Source organism: Heloderma suspectum, chromosome 8, assembly GCF_057233095.1.
Source record: "Heloderma suspectum isolate Gila_16-S chromosome 8, 16-S_ref, whole genome shotgun sequence".
Lineage (NCBI taxonomy): Eukaryota > Metazoa > Chordata > Lepidosauria > Squamata > Helodermatidae > Heloderma > Heloderma suspectum.
The window spans coordinates 1763460-1783536 of record NC_139465.1 but is presented as its reverse complement, the minus strand read 5'-3'; the positions used below and the strand labels follow the sequence as shown (position 1 = coordinate 1783536).

Genomic DNA, 20077 nt, shown 5'->3' with positions numbered 1-20077 from the left:
GAGACGATCCCACACCTGGAGAGCCCCAACAGAAAAAGCCCTTCAGGAGGCAGGAAGGGGAGCCTGGGCAAAGGCCTGCAGCGGCGATCCTAAAGCTCAGGCAAGCTCCTGAGGGAGAAGGCAGGCCCTTCAGGTCCCTGGGTCCTAAGCCCTGTGAAGGGGAGAGGCAGCGCCTTGGATTGTGCCCAGAAACACACCGTTGATTTGTGGCTGGCAAGATGTGTTCTGCACCCCCGCTCCCAGTTAGCTGCCAAGCTGCCTACGAAGGGAAGTCTCTGAGCAGTCTTCGCAGGCAGCCCCATGTTGAAACCAGTACAGCGGCCCCAGCCAGACCGTGGAATAACTGGCTAGGAGCTCCCTGTCTAGGAAAGGTTTCAGCGGGCAACCCCAGACCTAGCTGGTTGAAAGGTCTAGAAGTTGCTTGGGCAACTAAAGACAGGGTCAGATTTAACAGGACCCCCAGGCTGCAGGCCTCATCCTGCAGGGGGAGTGCACGTCTGTCCAGAGAAAACTCGGCACCGCTTCCCAAGCCTGTTACCTCTTGCAGTGGGTGCGTGGAAAGGGGTTAATCTTTCTTTGGAGGTTGTAGTAGGCATGGGAGATCTTTGGGGCGCCTCTTGTGCGAGGCAGAATCATCCTTGCGCCAACCCCGAAAGCCCCCTCTGCCCCAGGAATAATGACTGGCAAACAAAATGGCCATGGTGGTAGGAAAAGGGTTAATCTGCCTCCGAGTGTGTATGTGAAATAGAGAGATGGGTCTCCTCACGAGGCTCCCCTTGTCTGTGCAGGTGGGAGAAGCGTGTGGACCCCCGTGGCAGGTACTACTATGTGGACCACAACACCCGCACCACCACGTGGCAGCGCCCCACCGCCGAGTACGTGCGCAACTACGAGCAGTGGCAGAGTCAGCGCAGCCAGCTTCAGGGAGCCATGCGGCAGTTCAGCCAGAGGTTCCTCTACCAGGTGAGGGAGGGGCTTCTCCCACAGGGAGCAGCGGGGAGGGTGCCCAGGGCAGGGTGGCCGGTGGCCCCAAGCCACCGGCCCCTTCCCTGGAACGCAGAGCAAGGGGCTGAGGACTGAGCGCCATCCAGGGCAGGCAGCAAGCGCCTCCCCAGATGGCTCCTGCCTGGGTGCACGGGGGGTGGGGGCCTGCTGGCAGCGGCAGCAAAGGTGGGGTTGCGTTGCTGGAGGGGCCGTGGGGGGCTTTGTTGAGTTGGCCCAGGCATGTGCCCCTTCCTCAGCCCGGCTCGCATTGGCAGCCCCACCCCGTCACCTGCTGGCCTTCTTGACCCGGGCCCTGCGGCTTCCTAGGGTTGCTGTGTGGCCTGTGACTGGGTGGGGGTGCCTGATTTCAGAAGATGAGGAGGATTTTGTTGGCTTTATTTTTTTACCAGTATTTATAGACAGTCCTGTAAGAGTTCCCAAGGCAGCTCACAGCCAAAACTTAAAACAAGCTAAACCTCGATAGCAACAAACGAAAACAGCAATAAGAATCGAATGCTGCCTGAAAGCACGGGTGGCAGAGAGGGAGACAGGCCCCAGCGAGGGCCGCGGGAGCCTGCCCCACTCAGGAGCCCTCACCCGGCCAGGGCTGCGAGGGTGGGAGGTGGCTTGGCTGCCGAGGCCTCTGTGTTCCAGCCGGGCCTGAGCAACGTCTCCCCTCCACTTTGTGGCAGGGCTGGGCGGGAGGAGGCCAGCCCTCTGCGCAAATGGGGCGGGGCGGGGAGCTGCATTTCCTTGGTCCCACGAACAGGCCTGGTCTTAAGGCTGGAGACACTTGTGGCCACTGGCAGCTGCGTGCTGCCTCCCAAGCAAAGGTGGTGTCCTGAAGTTCCTCCTGGGAGCCTGGCCCCTTGCACTAGGTCAGGTGTGCCCCCGCCCCCCACCACTGAAATTCAGTGGCGCAGCAAAGGCAAAAAAGAGGCAATTTTTCTTTAAAACAAGGCATGGAGGCAGCAGAAATTGGTTGTTGGTGCAGCAGCACGGGCAGCGGGCAGCCCTCAGTGGGTGCCGGGAGCAGGAAATTGGCCCCTGGAAGTTGCCCAACCCCGCACCGGATAGTGATGGGCTCTTCCAGCAGGTGAAAGCATGAACATCTGCGGGGGCTGGATCAGGGCTTGTGGTGGGAGCCTGGGCACCCATCCTTGGGCTGCTTTGGGCTGTGCTCTGCTCCCCACCTCCAGGGCCCTGATCTGCTCTGGGCTCCTGGGCAGCTGGCCGAGCAGCTCTGACAGCCCCACCTGCAGCCAGCCAGAGGCACAAATCCCTGGTGGCCCCCACGGTTGTTCCCCTGGACACCTGTCCCATGTCTGCTGTTGGGCCTCTATGTTGTGGCTTCTGTGGATTCCCTTGGCTGGGTGTTTACAGCAAGCCCACAGGCCGTTCTCTGCCTCTGCAGCCACCACACGTGGCCAGTACTGTGGAGCAGCTGTTCCGGCGTGGTAAGAAAGGCTCCCTCCACGCAGGAAGGCCCCAGGCTAGCTACCTGGAACAGGCGCCCTTGGTGAACCAGGCCACCCCCACCCCAAGAGCAGACCTAGGCTGAGGTTTTGGTGAAGTGGGAAATATTTTGCCCTTTTCCATTTAAGGAAGACGCGGGGCGAGGGGTGCAGCATCCACAGAAGCAGACCCGCCGGCATCCGTAATCGAAGGCGCCCCAAATGGGTCTTTGTTTTACTAGGCGCCGCTCAGCCCGGAGGACCTGACAGCAGCCGCCCTGGAGGCCAGAGCAGCCGCCTGCTCTGCGAAGGGAGGCTGGCTGGGTGCAGCGACGTGGCCGCCAGGCGCCGCCCGCCCCTCGGCTCAGCCCCGCGAGGGCAACCGAAGTGGCGGCGCTCGGGCGCCTCCCACCCCTGCCTCCAACGGGGAGCAGCAGGGAGCCAGAGGCTGTCCCACGTCACGGGGGGAGGCCAGGCGGGGGGGCTGACTCAGCCCCGCCCTCACCAGCCGGCCCCTTGCTCGCTGCCGCAGCCTCGGTCGTGTTCCCTCTGCATGCGCACAGGAATTGGAATAATGGCATCTTCATTTTTATTTTTATTTTTTTGTATTTTCCCCCTCAAATTTGGTGCCCCACTTCAGTTGGCACCCCAGGCGGCGGCTGGTTCGCCTCTCTGCACGGGCCGCCCCTGCAGGAAGGCAGTCAAGTGGCAGAATTGTTCGCCTGAGAAAACGGAGGCGGCCAAAGTCACCTTTGCAGGTGACTTTCTTGCAGGATGGGGGCCTCGCTGAGAACTGCGGAGCCCTTCCTAGGGAGGCAGCCGCTGCTCTTTGAGTGTGCGTGTGCTGTGCCTTATTTTGGGACCACGACACATTCTTTTTGGACATGGGTGAAGTCTTTGACGTGAGCCTGGAGCCTCCCAGGTCCTGTCTGGCTTTTGCGTCTGGCTGCTCTCTCCAGAGACCCCAGAGGGGAGCCTGGGAGGGGGACTAATCTAAACAGCCCTGCTGCTGTCGCCACCGCCCCCGAGGCATTGTATCCCCCTCCCCAGCTGGCCATCAGGGCTGCCTGCGTGTCCTGGCCCAGCCCAGGCTGCCTGGAGCTGGATAAAGGTGCTTTGTATGGGGCCAACCTGTGGGGGGCTGGGGGGAAACGCCTGTCTGTGTGGCATGAATGTTCCCTCAGTCTGAGAGCATCTCGCGCCCGGCCGTTGGGCTTCACAGCCCACTGTGAGGGGGGAGGGGGGGCAGCCCGCGGACCGAGCCAGGAAGCTCTGGGCGTGGACAGGGCTTGTGGGAATGATTTCATTGGAAAGGCCTGCAATATTTTTCCCCTCTTGTGTGTGGTTCTCGGAGGAGGTTGGAGGTGGGACTGTGGTGGGGCGCTCAGTCGCCTCGGCCAGCAACGGGGGTAGCAGCAGCTGCCTGCCTGCCTGCCTGCCACTGGACTTTCGCAGCCCGTCCTCTCCCGTCCTCTGCCCCCAGCTGCACGCATTCAGGCCGGCAGTTTGCCCTCCCCACAGTTGGCTGGGACGTTTTGTTTAGCGGACTTGGGTGAGGGGAGGGGGGTGGGAGAAAGGGCTGGGGGGGCTCTCATTCCACGTTCCAGCTCTCCCCCTTCAGTAACCGGGTGGTGTGTGTTTTGCCCCCCTAGTCATCGGGCGCCCCGGCTGACAGTGACCCTCTTGGGCCGCTTCCTCCGGGCTGGGGTAAGTACCGTCTCTTCTTTGCCTCCTTGTTGGGCTCAGGGCATCTGTTCCTGCAGGACCTGCTCCTTCAGGCTTCTTCCCTTTACAGGTATGCAGGAAGGGTCTCTGTGTTACTTGAATCAACTAGACCTGCCTGGGCTCTGGGTTCAAATCCTGACTTGTTGCAAACATGCCTGCTTTCCAGTCTCCTGAGCCCAGAGATGCTGCTGCTGCTGCTAGTTTGCAGGTTTCTTTTTAGCCCCCGTGCCCCCCTCTTCTGTTTCTCCTGTGCGTGAGGGCTACAGCAGAGGGAGGGAGGGGAGGGGGAAGACGGAAGGATGCCGAGCGAAAGCTTTCTGGGTTGTCAAGACGCTTCTGCTGCCTCTCCTGCAGCTGCTGTGAATCCTGCCTTGCTCTTGTTGCACCTGAGTGAGCTGTGCTGGAGTAGGGGAGGCTGGTGGGCTGGGTGTGGGGGCTGTTTGGTGGGACGGAGCGAACCGTGACAGGAACATCTTGGGTAGGGTGAGAGGTGCATTCGCTAGGGTGGCTGTGGCTGGAGATGGAACGATGGCAGAAGCTGGGGAGGAGGCGTCCCAGTGGTCAGGCCTCACGCTGCCCTGGGAAGGGCGGGGGGCACGTGGCTTCCCATTGGATGGTGGCCCAGTTGGAATGAACCAGGGGGTGTGAACAGCCATCCCCCCACCCCCAGCAAGGGAATTTGGAAGAAGCCCTGAGGGGTTGCAGGGGCCAGCTGGAATCTCCGATGTGAATCTGTTAATGCCACTGGGCGGCGGCAGCAGGGAGCTCAGGGGCTGAGGGGCCATTCTAGTGGGACAGTGGAGGATTGGGGATCCAAGCCTCTTTGAGGCGCTGCGCCGCCCCCCCCCCCCCCCCCCCGCTTTGGGACTAAAGACCCAGCCTGGTGAGCATAGCTCAGTTAAACTGTGGAATTCACTTCCACAAGATGATGTGATGGCCAGCAACTTGGATGGCTTTAAAAGGGGGTTGGACCAATTCCTGGAGGAGAAGGCTCCCAATGGCTTCCAGTCCTGATGGCCCTATAGATCCCCTCCGGTATCGGGCAGTGTGCCTCTGCTTTCCAGTTGCTGCAGAGCACTGGGGGGGGGGGGCTGCTGTGCTCCTGCCCACTTCTGGGTTTCCCATGGGAGCATCTGGCTGGCCGCAGTGGGAACAGAATGCTGGGCTAGAGAAGCCTTTGGTCCCACCCAGCAGGGCTCCTCTTACATCCTGACCTGGGGCGGAGGGGCTGTCCGGGGCGGCAGGGTGTCCAGTGGCCGTGGGGAGCCGGGCGCTCAGGTGCCGGGAGGCAGGTGGCTCTTGCTGGGAGCTCCTGGCCTGTTCCAGCCCAGCCCCTGCTGGGCCTCTGAGACCGTTGCCTGAGCAGCCCAGGGAACGGCGTGCAGCGGGCAGAGGGGGAACGTCTGCTGGGGCAACTTGGAGAGGCTCAGCATCCAGCCTCACAGCAACAGTACCCTGCCCCTGGAGAGTGGAGAGCCTGCCCCTCCTCAGGGCTGCCTGGGCCTGGAGGGCCTCCCGTGTGGGCAAGAGATTGCCAAGAGCCAAATCCTGAGATTGCCATCCCCCCGCCCCCGCTCTCGCTAGCGCTCCCAGCGCCCTGGGGGAAGGAAGGGGCAGACAGACAGCTCTTGGAGTTCCCAGTAACCCGACATCTGCCTGGCAGCCACTAGTTTGTGGCCATGACCGTGACGGTTTCTTGGATCCACACTTTGCCTCTTCCTCAGCAGCCGTCCAGGGCAGGGGCAGCTGGTGGGGGCATGGGAGTGCGGCGAGGTCTCTCCAGCAGAAGCAAGGGGTCTGTCTTGCTGCAGGCCCAAATGCCTCTTCAGAGGGCTGAGGTTGCACCCTGCCTAGTCTCACCACCCAGGGAGCTCAGCTGAGTCTGGAAGGAGAACAGCAGGCAGGGCAGGGCAGCGGGAGCTGGGAGGTCGGGGGGCTTGAGCTCCAAGGGCCAGTGGAAGGAAGGCTGCCTGCTGCTTTCGACAAGGGGCTGGTGTGGGCAGGGCAGCCAGGGCCCCTGGTGGCCCTGGAGCTGGGTTGCCTGCTGCATGGGAAGCAGCCAGGGCTCCAAGAGCTGAACCGGGGGGTCCATGCAAGGGGAGCACCCCCTGTCGTAGGGCAGAGGTGAGCTTGAGCGAGTGAGCAGAGCAGGGGAGAGGGAGAGAGATGCCCTGCGCATGAGGGAGGATGTGGCATCCTTTGCGCGTAAACCCAAAGCTGGACCCCAGGGCTGGGGGCAGAGTGGTGTGTGGATGTGCTGTGTGCTGGCCAAGGGGGCTGGGTGGGGTGGGGTGGCGACTGGGGCATTGAGGCTGGCGTGAGGAAGAAGCTGGCATGGCCGGAGCCTTGGCAGGGCAGGCCTGGGATCTTTCAGCTGCTTCCCCTGCAGGTCCTGCAGACGCCCAGCAAGTGGGAGGCAAGTGTGTGTTTGTGCTGTGGCGGAGGGCGTGCTGGAACACCCTGGGGTGCCCAGCCAACACCACCTTCTGAGCTTGGCCCAGGCAGAGTGTTGCAGTGGCTTTTGCAGTGCTGTACCGCTTTGCCTCCTCCTGTGGGGCCTCTGTCCGGAACAACGGCCACAAGAGGAAGACTAACGTTGCCGCTCCTTTGCTCTCCTTCCAGAAAAGAGACAGGACAACGGGCGAGTGTACTACGTGAATCACAACACCCGCACCACACAATGGGAGGACCCTCGCACCCAGGGGTAGGAGGCCTGTCCTGCTGGCTTGTGCTCGAAAGCGGCTGGCTTGGGAGCCTTTGGCAGCAGCTTCAGGGGGCATCCTTGAGGCCTCCTTAGTGGCCGGAGAGGCATCTGCAGCCTGCAAGGGGTCTGAAGCCTTCCCTGGAGCCCAGGGAGGACCACAAGCCTCTCAGTCCCCAGGGGGCAGAGGAGTGCTTCTCCCCGACCCTGCTGCCCTGTACACAGAGGCCCAAGCCCAGAGTGCCAGCTTGGAATGGCGCAAGGACCACGCACAGCAAGGCTGCTCCTGCCCCTTGGTCCCTGTGCAGAGCCAGACAGAGAACTAGTGTGGGAGGCGGGGGTGCACTTTGCAAGCTGGGGAGGCAGGCTGGTCAGAGCCACCAGGGCTCTAGTTGTCTTTGACAGCGGCTGTGGGGTGGGGAGATGCACAAACGTTGGCCAAGACATGCCCCTTGATGCACTCCTCCCTCTCTGGCCAGGATGATCCAGGAGCCAGCTCTGCCACCCGGCTGGGAGATGAAATACACGAACGAGCGGGTGCGCTACTTCGTGGACCACAACACCCGCACCACCACCTTCAAGGACCCCCGGCCTGGATTTGAGTCAGGGTAAGTCCCGCCGGCACCTCCTGCGCACTCCTCCGCCCCTTGGACGCTCCTGATGTGCCTTCGCACAGTGCCTCGAGACCTTGAAGGTTTGTTTCCGTGAGGAGTCACTGACAGTTTTGTTGAGGTGAGGATCCGAGGCCGCCTGGCCCTCGCTTGCCTGGTCACGGCTGGGGGAGGCTCACTAGAGGGGTGGTGCGGCGCATTGTGGGAGCATCTGAGGCCTTCCGGAGACATTGCTGAGGGCGGTGGGATATCAGCTCTCTGTCCTTGGAACTATTTCCCCAGCCTGGCGCCCTCCAGATGTGTGAGATGACACTTCCCAGCATCCCCCAGCCAACTATGTAGTTCCATTCTCACACGTCTGGAGGAGGCCAGGTTGGGGACAGCTGCCTTGGAGGAGGCCTGGTGAGCCCGGAGTGTTCACACAAGCTCAGGTTCTGGGAGAGAAGGTACTCGGCCTCAAGAGCACATCAGTGGGAATTCCAAGGAACGTCTGCCGCATGGACCGTTCTCCTCAATTGCGCTCCTTTGTTGTAAGCTGCAGACGTCAGGATGTGGCCCGTGATGGAGGACTCTCTCCGCCTGCTGGTTTTCTGCCCCTCTAGACTCCCCAGGAGCACCTGAGCGGACTGCCCTGCTTCCCGTTTCTCAGGCTTCCGTGCAGGGATGTGTGTGGCAGCTCCTTCCCCGAGTCCGCAGAGGCACAGCCGGGCCCGTGTTTCCTCAGAGGCCTTGGCTGTGGCCTGGTGTGGCTGCCCAAGCCCCTGCCAACCCCCTCTACACAGCTGCTGCTCAGCAGGCTGGGAGAGAAGGACGGTGATGGGGAAGAGTTGTGTGCATCTGTGGTCTTTCCCAAGTGTGGTCCTCCCTGTGTACGCCGTGCTCTCCCCAGACCACTCCACAGACGTGTGGCAGGACAGGAGGAGCGCAGCTGTGGTGGCAAGGGCAGTGTCTGGGGAGCATCATCCCCTCACGCATCTTCCCCATTTAAAGTGCAGCCCCCCGCTGATCAGCACTTTTCTCAGCACCAGTCAGCAGGGCTGTGTGCAGGGGGAGATGAGCAGTGGGAGCTGAGCACAAGGGAGGGAGCCTTAAACCTCCTTATCCCTGTGCACTGAGGTGGGGGTTGTGGGGGGGGGAATCCAGCAGCCCTAGCCTTGCCCTCTAGGTGCAGGCAGTCCCCGACCCACTGCCACAGGCATCCCTCTGGAGCAAAAGGGTTTACCCATGTCCTTCCTTGCTGTTGCAGGAGTAAGCAAGGAGGTTCCCCCGGAGCGTATGACCGAAGCTTTCGCTGGAAGTTCCACCAGTTCCGTTTCCTGTGCCACGTGAGTGGTCTTCCATCTTGTTCACCGCAGGGCAGGAGGGGAAGAATCGGGGCCTCCTCAGGGGGCGGGAGCATGGGCAGGTTTGGGGGACTGTATTTGGGCCTCTCAGCCTGTGCTTCCTCCACAGTCGAACGCACTCCCCAGCCACGTCAAGATCAGTGTCTCGCGGCAGACGCTGTTCGAAGATTCCTTCCAGCAGGTGAGGCCTGTGCCGCAGGGCGGGGCGGGGCGAGCAGGCTGGTCAGGCCAGCTTGCCGTTGTGTGGGGCACCTCTTTCTCCCCACCCAAATCGCTCCTCCTCCTCCCGGCCCAGATCATGAACATGAAGCCTTACGATCTGCGCCGCCGCCTGTACATCATCATGCGTGGGGAGGAGGGCCTAGACTACGGCGGCATTGCCCGGTGAGTGGGGAGGCCTAGGCTGCCGGCCTCCCTTCTGGTGGTCTTCCTGTGTGTTGGGCCTTGTCCCGCCTCGGGAGGGGCAGAGCGGAGATGGCGATGGGGCCACGGCACCGCGGAGGTGGCTGGGGCACTGGCCCTGCAGGGACAGGGGCCGCTCACCGCTCCACAGCCTCAGGTGCGGGCGGCCACCTGGTCTCTGCATTCCAGCCCGGCCCCTGGCCGCCGCTGCTTCTCCTGCTCCAGGTGGCAGCCGCTCCCAGTCCTGGCGTGCCAGAACTTCTGGCGCCTCTCTCTGCGTCCTGCCAGTGGTTTTACCCTATGGTAGGTTACGTCATGCTGTTCTACCACAGGGTAGAACCACGGACAGGATGCCGGGGCTCTCTGCGTCAAAGGAAGGATGCGTCTGGGCGAGGGTGGCGGGCCCTGTGCAGGGCACCGCGACACACCGGGCGTGGCCCACGTGGGAGCAGGCGTGGTTGAACGTGCCTTCCAGGGCCTCTGGGCCAATCTGGGCTGGGTCTCATTGGCCTCTCCCCCCGCTCTCCCCACCCCACAGCGAGTGGTTCTTCCTCTTGTCCCACGAAGTGCTCAACCCCATGTACTGCCTGTTCGAATATGCCGGCAAGAACAACTACTGCCTGCAGATCAACCCGGCCTCCTCCATCAACCCTGACCACCTCACCTACTTCCGCTTCATTGGCAGGTTCATTGCCATGGTGAGCAAGGCTGGAGTGGCTCCCCTTGGGGTTGCCGGGGATGGGGCCGGGGGGGAGGCAAGCGGTCTCTTTCTCTCAAGGTGTTTGTGCAGGAGGGGCGTGATTGAGGCCAGGGGGGCTTGCTGCCTTGCTCTTCCCTGGCATCCTGCTCCACCTCCTGGATCTGTTGGCTGCTGCTTATTCGTGGTGGCTGTGATTTGTACAGAATTGTCGTGGATGGTGCGGCTTCCTTCTCATGGTCACTTGTTCCCCCGGTTTGCCATTTTTTTATACACCCAGGTATAGGCAAAGGGGGTGGGGCCAAGAATACCTGCATATTTTATCTGAAAGCTCTTACCACTCATAGCTAAGCCTTAGGAGAGGCATTTCAGCCTCTTAGCATGGGAGAAAAAAACACACAAAAGCCAGGGAACACCAGTTGATTGGTACTGGGCGAGAGGGGGCAGGGCCAGGAGAAGGGGGAGTGGCCATCTGTAGAAAGCTGCAAGGCTGGATTTGGCCCCCAGGCCTGAAGTTATACACCCCTGGGTTCACACAACATGACAACCGCACCCAAGGATGATTATGGGTTGACTATGGCTTGTTGAAACATGGGTTATTGTGTTGTGTTAACCCATCCGTGCTACCCAACAATGGTTTGTTAACCACAAACAACCCATAAACACATGGCTTGTTCTTGGGTTGTGGACTGTGGGTTGTTCGTTGTTAACAAACCTTGGTTTGTTAGTGCAGCTAGTTTCACACAACAGGGCTGTTTGCATGACATGACAGCCCATGGGGAGGCTGTGGCACGTGCAGGGTGTCTGTGGCTGCCATTTTGAACGTGCAACCCCCACTCAGGGGTTGTCGTGCTGTGTGAACCTGGTTATGTGAGGGTTAAACAACCCTCACATAACCCATAGTCTGCTGTGGGTTGTGCAGGGTTGTTTAACCGCCGCATCCCCCAGGCTCGCATCCCCCAGGCTCGCATCCCCTGAGCAGGGCTGGCCTATGCAGTCTGGCGCCTCCAGGCACCATAGTTTGTGGTGGGTTAAATATGCCAGGGCGAGCTGCAGCGTGTCATCTGAAGCCAGTCAGCACAGCAACCCATATTTCAATGACAGCCCACACTCAGCCCACACTGAGCCTTGAGAGCGTGTTGTCGTGTTTTGTGAACTCAGACATTGACTGGCAGCCACCGTCCTGGGTTTGAGGCAGGGCTCTTTCAGGCCCTGGCAGTCCACAGAACCTTCTGCCACCATAAAAAGGCCAGACTTTCATGGGCCGCCAAGAGCTTTCTGGCTCCCATAGACATAACCCAGCCCCCACTCTGGGGTTTGGCATTGAGCTTAATGCCAGGTGGGTAAGAAAACCAAATACTTTGGATGGAGGTGCCCAGCTGCTCTCAGAGGGGGCGGCACCCCCCACCCCCACAGGACCAAGTGTGCAGTTTGGGAGTTCTCCTGGAGTCGGCACTACCTGGGGCTGCTGGGGGGCGGGGCGGTGGCAGCCAGGAGCACTTCTTAGCTGCTTGGGCTGGTTCGCTTCCTGCAGCCCCACCTTGAGAGGGACAGGACTCCGGGGGGGCCACCGTAGTGTGCTCTAGGTGGAGCTCTCTTTAAAGGTTGTTCAGAAACCACGACTGTTGCAGAATGCGGCCACCTGAGCGTCAGTGGGGGCCAGCTGGTTGGATCACGAGACACCTGCACGGCTGGCTTTAACTTTTAAGCCTCCAGCCTTCCCCAACTGGGAGCCTTCCAGATGTGTCAGACTGCATCTCCCAACCTTCCCAGCCGGCGTGGCCATGGGAGTTGCAGTTCAACCCATCTGGAGGGCTCCTGGTTGGGGAAGGCTGTCCTGAGCAGTCTCGTAGGATGGCCTCCGCCCACCAAAGCCTCGCCACACCACAGGTTCGCCTCATGTGCCACCAAGGAGAGCAGTCAGGCTGGCGGCCTGAGGGAAAACAGTGTGGTTTTCTGTGGCTTCTTAAAAGATTTTTTTGTTGGGCTGCTGTTCATTTTAGCTGCATTTGTTTATTGGCTTTTAGTATCTTCCATGGATCGGTGTTTCGGGATGTTGTTGTTGCTGGTTCTTGCTTTTGTTTTAAGTAGATGGTATTTTGTTTTGGAAGACACCTTGAGAGGGTTTTTTTAATCGTCAAAGGCAACCTACAGATCTGTTGTTCATATGTACGTGCACGCCGGCAGGAGAGGCTACTGTGACATTTGCAGTGTGGTGCACCAGATTTTTGCCCCTGGAAGCGGTTGAGGGGAAGGGTGGCAGCTGCCCCTGCCCCGCCAGGCCCACCGCCGCTCAGCCTTTGCCCTGCCCTCTCCCCAGCTGCTACTCTGGTGCCATTTTATTTTTGGCTATTACTTCTCCGAGTTCTTCCAGCCAACCAGGGAACATGCAGGAAACTCTATGATGTCACAGCACTACTAGCCAAAAGAAGCTGGTGCTTTTTAGTCTCAGGCTAAATTAGAGGCGGGGGGGGAACTGTCCCTGTCACCAAGGCAACCATGCTGTGCGTTGGTATGGTCTCTTTGGCAACAGGAACACATTCCTGCCTCCAACAGTTGCTGGAAAAGGGCGTGCTTCTGAGGGAGGGGCACATAAAAGCTTGGCCCCCTTTCGCTCAGCTCTCGTCTGCAGGATCAGCCTCCAGCCGTGGGGCAGATTCGCTTTGGAGGTGCTTCCAAAGAACCCTCGGGGCGCTTGTGGGCTGGGAAGGCAACTAATGTTTGAGGAGTGGGAGAAAACCTTGGGGTCTGAGGAGCAGAGCCAGCACACCCACACCGCCAGCAGGGAGCTCGCGAGAGAGCTGGACCTGTAATATATGGAGACATTTTGAAAGCGTGGGAAAGAAAAATCTGCTCCCCCCCCCCCCCCGAAGAGAACATGGAGGGGGGTTTGTGGAGGGGGATGAAAATATTTGCATTTTTAAAAACTTAATTTATCCAAAGGACTTTGTATCCTTTGTGTTTAGAAATGGTACGTAAACTAACCTGGCTTGACTTTGTCAGGCAGAAGAGAAGTGGCCGGAAAGAGGATCTGGTCAGGTGGCCCTTGCATGCCAAAGTGTGTCATGGAGCAGGCCCTCCTTTCATTTCTCCAAGTCCTGAGTTTTTGTTCCTTAGCAGAAAAGGAGTGTGCTTCCTTTCTCACGATCCCCCCAGCAAAAAGGGGAGGGGGTGTCAGGCCTTCCCTCTGGCCGGGCGAGGCTGCAGGAAGACACCGAGGTTGCTGCCTTGCCTCGCTCTGCCTGGCCTGCAGGGAAGCTCCCACCCTGGGCATTTCTCCCCCAAAGGGCTCAGCAGAACTGGCTGAGCAGGAGCCTGGATGGTTCCGCCCTGCTTGGGTCTTGGGGAGGGGGAGGAGAGATCTTCCCCCAAGCCTGGGTCTCCCTTCCCCCCACTCCCTCTTCCACCCAAACCCCAGACTATTACTCACCACCCGGCTGGCCTCCCCCAGACGCGCAGAAGCGTCTGCGTTATTCTTGGCTTCGCGGAGGCAGGCTGTGGCCTGGGAGCTCTGGTTAAACAAACGCTGCTGTGGCACTGTTTGGGGAGCACGCTGGCCGCCTCTGCTGCCCGGGGTGGGGGAGGGGAGATTTGGGTATCTGCAGGGAGGCAAAGGGTGCATGTGGGGCCCTGCCAGCCCCCGGGGCTGTCAGCATTTGGAGCCCTTCATAGTGTGGGACCAAGCACCCCAGGGCCATCTTCCCCCCATCAACCTGCCCAGGCACATGCAGATCTTCCGCTGAGGCCCCTCTCAGAGTGCTGCCGCCATGAGAGATCCAGTTGGGTGGCAACAAAGGAGAGGGCCTTTGAGGAACACCAGAAGCTGCCTCAGACCCTCAGTCCATCTCGCCCAGTGCTGTCGACGCTGACTGACAGCAACGGCTCTCCGGGGTTTCGGGCAGGAGTTTTTCCAGCCCTTCCTGGAGATGCTGCTGGGATCGAACCAGGGACCTTCTGTGTGCAAAGCAGGGCTCTGCTGTCGAGCCACAGCCCATCCCTTTTCTTCCAGGGTGCTTTGGTTGTGGGACTCTGTCTCTTGCCTGGGGCCCACTTATTATCCTTTAGGGGCCAAGATAAGATGTTTCTATTCTGTCAGGCTTTTTAAGGAGGTGCATTATACACCTTGGAAATGGAGTTTTTCTTCAGCTGTTTTATCTGATTATTTGCATTTATTTTCTTGATTTTAATGGTCTTATTGTATATTTTATTGTTGTTTGGCTGTTGTGCTCTCTGTGAGACTTACACCTTCAACCACCCTGGGCTAAATATTTATGAAGGGTGGTACATAAATGTATATAAAAATGAAAACTGCAGCCTGGTGTTGGAGGTGGGGAAGAGAAACAGATGGACAGCATCTCCTCCCTGTTGGGGTCTCCCACCTCCCTAGGCGGCTCTTGGGTCATTTCAGTTTTTTCCCTGTGGTCCCCTCCTGCTGGGGTTTGGCGCTGAATGCTCTAGACAGGGCATGCGTGACTGATGTGCTTTTGGGGGCGGGGGTATCTCCTTGACTTGCAGGCTTTATACCACGGCAAGTTCATTGACACGGGCTTCACCCTGCCCTTCTACAAGCGCATGCTGAACAAGCGCCCCACCCTCAAGGACCTGGAATCCATCGACCCCGAGTTCTACAACTCCATTGTCTGGATCAAGTCAGTACCCCCATTCCCCATGCCAGCCCTCCTGGTCTTCTGAGGGGCCCAAGTTCCTCCCAGGTCCCATCAAGCCATGCATGAATGAATGCATTGTTTGTTGAGGTCACAAACCAGTACAAATGTTGAGACAAAGAGCAAATAAAACTCGTTAAGAACATTGAAATAAGACAGATATGTTTAAAAGGAGGCTGATAATCCCCACACACCCCTAATTTGCAGTGAAGTGAAAAAAGTTTTGCAACCCTCTCAACAATTGAAAGAGAATCTTCCCTTGGGCAGAGGCATACCAGATCTTCAGAAGATTGTCCCAAGAGAGTTCTTAGTAGAGGGAGAATCAAATTCTTTCTGCAATCTCTGTACAAATTGCAGTGCAGGAGTACATGGTTAACAGACTTACTAGTCTAGTTTGGCACAGAGATAGGCATTTGTTAACCAGGATCTTATAAAACTGCCCACTTAACAATGCAGAGGGCAACACATTGAAGCAAGTGAGCGTAAATGCTCTCCTGTATTTAAAAATCCCTCATGGCCTGCGCAGCCTTGGTTTTAAACTTGGCCCTGTGAGCTGGCTGTAGTGACCTTGCAGCACCCAGTAGAGGACCCTGCCCCTGCCCAGGGGGGCATTGCTGTTCCTTGCTGCCTCTCAGGAGTATCTGTTGCTTAGCCATTTTGATTTATTTCTGTGTTCCACATGCCCCAAAGCTTGAAGGTGGTGTAAGGGCATCCTGGACGCCACGTGAGGAGCATGGGTGGGCTAAGGGAGGCAAAGACGGCGGAGCAGTGGCACTTCCAGATGAGCCCAGAGAAACTACCCTGATCCAGATGTGGCAGTTACGAGGAGGGACAGAGGGAAAGAGAGGGAGCCCAGCACCCAAAGGCCCTGGGCAGAGGCTGCTCCTGGCAAAGAGCAAAGGGATTGCGGCTTGTGTGCTGCATGGGGGCAGGGATGTAATGGCAGGTAGGGGGAGAGTGGGTGCGTTGAAACCTGCCAGGGGTGAGGAGGAGAAGCCAAGTGACTGATTCTGCAGGGGCCATTTTGTCCAGGTGTGCACCACGCCTGTGCCTCAGGAAAGCTTGTAATCGACAGCAGCCATGAACGGCCACAAAGTGGTCTGTGATCTTTGGCCTCCCGTAGCACGTCTGGGCTGGAATTCCCCCTGCCCCAGCCGCTGGCCCGGATATCACCTACTGCTGCTAATCCAGCTGTCCCCCCCCCCCCCCCGCTTTCTTTCAGGGAGAACAACTTGGAGGAGTGTGGGCTCGAGCTCTACTTCATCCAGGACATGGAGATCTTGGGCAAGGTGACCACCCACGAGTTGAAGGAGGGTGGCGAGAGCATCCGTGTCACCGAGGAGAACAAGGACGAGTACATCTTGTGAGTTCTGCCTTTGGGCTGGAGGCAGAAGTGGCTGTGGCCTTGCATCAGGGAGCGGGGTGGCTGCCAGAGACCGCTCAGCCAGAGGGCCCACCGTTCTGCGTGCCACTGAGCTCCTCCAAATGCCTCCATGCTGGGCTGCCTTGGAGGCAGCATGGTCCAGTGGGTAGGCCTTAGAGTAAGTTCAAATGGCCCTCCACTGTGGAAGCTACTCAGGGAGCCTTGGACCAGCCTTGTCTGGGGCTCAGTTCCCCATCTGTTAAATGGGAACATTCTGGACCAGCCTCACTGGGTGCTTCTGGGGATAGCCGACAGGGATGGTAAAGCCTCTGGTATACCTGAATGCGCTCCGTCCGTGACAAAAGGGCCATGGAGGGAGTTACGGGGGAGACGCGGGCAAAGCTCGCCTCCTCCCCCTACCCAAAGGCACGTAGCTGTTCCTGAGCTCCTCCAAGGGGCATGGCTCGGGGCAGGACCAGATCCGAAGTGGCCTGGGGGTGTTGAGTGGCCAGTCTGTCCTTGCAGGCTGCTGACGGACTGGCGGTTCACGCGGGGCGTGGAGGAGCAGACGAAGGCCTTCCTGGATGGCTTCAATGAGGTGGCGCCGCTGGAGTGGCTGCGATACTTTGATGAGAAGGAGCTGGAGGTGAGCTGGGCGCACATGCAGTGCCCCTTCCTCTCCCGCCGCAGAGCCCGCCTGTGCGCGAGGAGGGCCGCATCCATTCTCGTGCAGCCTGTGAGGTGTTGGGCTCGAGAGCGATGGACTGGCCCTCTGGCTCCTCAGTGCTCCTTGTAAATGGGAGAACTCCACATCTGAGAAAGCGACTGACAACCCTTTAGACGCCGGACTGTCCATTGGGAAGCAAGCTGATTTTTTCTCTCCCTTATTCTTCACGGCAGCCCCCCTCAGGGGCTGGGTGGCAGGGGACGCCTTTTGCGTGGCATGCCGCTGCCTCCACACTGGAGCAGGAGGCCTCTTTTGAGGCTGTGCCTGTCTGGACGCACATCACCCAGGGACGGAGCGCCTTGTCCTTCACGAGTCATGCCTGATTGTACGTGAATGTATGCGCACTAGGTTAACCATGCCCGTTGTAGTCCCTTCATTGATCCAGAGAGAGGCGTTCACGTTGAGGGGTGGCCCTATTTCCCTCCGGTGTGTCAGGTCGGCAGGGCAAGTTCAGCTGCCGCTTTCGAGCCTCGTTTGCCGCTCGGGAGTCAGCAGGGCGCCGGCAGCTTTGCCCAGACGCGGGCCGTGCCGTGCCGCGGCAGTGTGCCCCGTACTCAGCAGGGCTCAGGCTGAGCGGTCCACGGCCCCTTCCCTCCCCAGCTGATGCTGTGCGGCATGCAGGAGATCGACACGAACGACTGGCAGAAGAACACCGTCTACCGGCACTGCAGCAAGAGCAGCAGGCAGATCCCGTGGTTCTGGCAGGTGGGCTCCTTGCGGAGGGTGCCCGGTCTGGCCCAGCTCAGCTGCAGCGGGGCGGGGCGGGGCGGGGCGGGGCTGCGTTCCGTTGCTAGGGGACAGCGGGGCGGCTCCCGTGGGGGCGGCAGCGGCGGCTGGGGAGTGGATCACGCCCTGGGCATTGCCCTGCAGTCTGGTCAGGACTCACTCTTGAACACGTAGAATAATGACCAAGGAACTGCCCCTGAGCAAGTGCAGAGAGCGCTTCCTCTAGATAAGCGCAGCACGTGCCCCACAGGCAGGGCTGGAGGCCAGGGCCTCCGCTGCGAAGGCCTGGCTTCCAAGCAGCTGTCAACCCCGGGACTCGTGGGTTGCTGTTGGACTCCCCTGCGTGCCAGATGCTTTGTGAGGCCCTCAGGGGCCCGTCTCTGCTCCTGCCTGCACCCCTTTGGGGGCAGAGGCGCCCGCTCTTACGCCTCCCAACCATGTGGGTTGCAGGTGGTCAAGGAGATGGACAACGAGAAGAGGATCCGCCTGCTGCAGTTTGTGACGGGGACGTGCCGGCTGCCGGTTGGAGGATTTGCAGAGCTCATTGGTACTTGCGTGGCTGGCTGCTACCCAAGGGAGGGTCTGCGTAGGGGGCTTCCAGCTGGGCAGGAGGGAACACCTGGGGGGTTGGAGAAGCTGGATCGAAGCACTGTGTGGTTGCGGCTGATTTATCCTGCCCGTCTGGCCTGGGACAAGCAGCTCTGCACGGCACCTTTTAACTCCTCCCAGGCCTGCTTTTTTGCTCTCCTGGCTTCCAGCTAAGGAACCTGGGAATTCTGTACTTTGGCTCAGAGCTGTCTGGGGGAAAAGCCACTAGAGCTTTCCACTGGGTTTCCAGCTGCTCTGTGCTGCCATATCCTACTGGGCTCAACGGGGGACACTGTGCTCCTTTCCTTCAGGCAGCAACGGGCCCCAGAAGTTCTGCATCGACAAGGTGGGCAAGGAGACCTGGCTGCCTCGTAGCCACACGTGGTGAGTGAGTCCCCCAGCTCCTCTCCTCCACCCTGTCCCCTGCCTGGCCATGCTTGGGACAGGGTGGGCAAGACCCCTTGGCTTGGCCAGCGCCAGGTGCTGAGGGGCCATCTTTGCCTTTTGCAGCTTCAACCGCCTGGATCTGCCTCCTTACAAGAGCTTTGAGCAGCTGAAGGAGAAGCTCCTTTATGCCATCGAGGAGACGGAGGGCTTCGGGCAGGAGTGACGGGCACTTGGGCCCCCAGGAGATCCTTGGGGAAAGCCACCCCAAATCCCTGGAATTGGAGCAAAATCCATGGGAAGAGGGATGGAGGACTGAGTTTTGCCCTGGCCTGGGTCTTGCAGCTGGGAGTGGGAGGCTGCAGGAGGTTCCCCTCCCTCTTCCCCACAGCCTGGGCCGTAGCCGACTCTCCCCACCGTCGCATTCAGTCGAGTTGCTCTTCACCAAAGCGGGAGCCTGATTTCCTGTTCTCCCACACCCTTGTCCTTGCACCGAATTCAGCCCCCTCCCTGGGCATCAGGGCGTCTTGTCACAGATGCCTCTTGAGCAAACCAGAAGGCCCCCCACCCCCCGGAGCTCTTCCCGTCAGGACAGCCTGAGCATTCTCTGCACCAGGAAGCACTCAGTACAGGAGAATGAGCACTTTTGAGACCCCGCCCCCCAACTGCCTGTTTCACAGCTGTCGGGGATGGTGGAGCTCTGTCAAGGCTGGGCCCTGCCAGGGACTGGTCGAATCCAGGGTGGAATTCCCACCAATTTCCCCAAGCCCCCCCCCCCCGCACTTCTCCAAGGCCTTCTCCCGCTTCCTGTGCCAAGGAAGTCAGGTCTGTGCTCCCTCCAGCCCAGCTGATTTTCTGCTCTGCACGTCGGAGTGGGCCTGGCTACGCACGCCGGGCTCCTTCCCAAACGCATCCAGTGGAAGACACGACTTGGGGCGCAGCCCTGCATAGCCCTCGGAGCCTTTTGCTGCACTGCACAGCTCAGGTGCAGGTCTTGCTGTATCATGGAGCAGCCTCTGGGCTATTAAAGCCAGCAAAAGTTATCCCACGCAGCCCAAAAAATTTTCAGCCTGAAGGCTTTGGGAAGGGAGAGGAGGCCTTTGAGGGTGGTGGGGCGGGGCGGGATGGGGGCTGAGCCTGGCCCTCAGGAAATAGGGAGACACCCCCTGGGTCCCTTAGTTTCAGCCCTCTGAATCTTGCAGGAACTGGCATTCCTTCTTTTTCTGGAAGCATCGGTACCCCGAGAGTGGCAGAACCGTAGGGAGGTCTTACCTTGAATTTCTACAAAACAAATTAGCCAAAGCGTAGAACTGTGGACTTGCATGTCCTGAAAGACAGGAAGAAGAGGGGGCAAACTAAAAGAATCCTGCGGTCTTGGTGTGTATGTATGCTTGTTTTAAAACTATGGTGGTTTGTTCGAGGCCTGATTCTTGGAGTGTGTGGCTGGCAGGCCCGAGACTGGTGGTGAATACAAGCGTGGAAGAGCGTGCTCGGGCTCGGGGGGGGGGGGGGTATCCTGTAGCGACATGGTGGGGTGCCTCAACTTCCATGGAGAGAGAGCGCGCGTGCGTGTACATATATATAAATATATAAATGTCTGTGGATACAACGAATTGCAATTGCTTTTGATGGGGATCCTGGATAGTTTTGTACTGCACCATCCTGCCTCAGTGATGCCAGTTTCTTGTGCAATAAACAGTCCGCAGCT

General features: G+C 59.4%; 1 protein-coding gene across 9 annotated transcripts in view; it reads left to right on the top strand.

Annotated features, from left to right (window-relative positions):
* WWP2 (WW domain containing E3 ubiquitin protein ligase 2) overlaps positions 1 to 20077 on the top strand; it is a 45758-nt gene extending 25681 nt beyond the window's left edge. For all 9 annotated transcript variants that reach the window (XM_084812485.1, XM_084812484.1, XM_084812483.1 and 6 more), the window contains 15 exons: positions 789 to 963; positions 4091 to 4145; positions 6786 to 6867; positions 7344 to 7472; positions 8722 to 8800; positions 8928 to 8999; positions 9114 to 9202; positions 9759 to 9918; positions 14433 to 14566; positions 15804 to 15944; positions 16470 to 16590; positions 17272 to 17376; positions 17848 to 17944; positions 18297 to 18369; positions 18496 to 20077. In XM_084812485.1, coding sequence (XP_084668611.1) covers positions 789 to 963; positions 4091 to 4145; positions 6786 to 6867; positions 7344 to 7472; positions 8722 to 8800; positions 8928 to 8999; positions 9114 to 9202; positions 9759 to 9918; positions 14433 to 14566; positions 15804 to 15944; positions 16470 to 16590; positions 17272 to 17376; positions 17848 to 17944; positions 18297 to 18369; positions 18496 to 18595 — 1612 coding nt within the window. In that variant the 3' untranslated portion in view covers positions 18596 to 20077. The remainder of the gene's footprint in view (positions 1 to 788; positions 964 to 4090; positions 4146 to 6785; positions 6868 to 7343; positions 7473 to 8721; positions 8801 to 8927; positions 9000 to 9113; positions 9203 to 9758; positions 9919 to 14432; positions 14567 to 15803; positions 15945 to 16469; positions 16591 to 17271; positions 17377 to 17847; positions 17945 to 18296; positions 18370 to 18495) is intronic.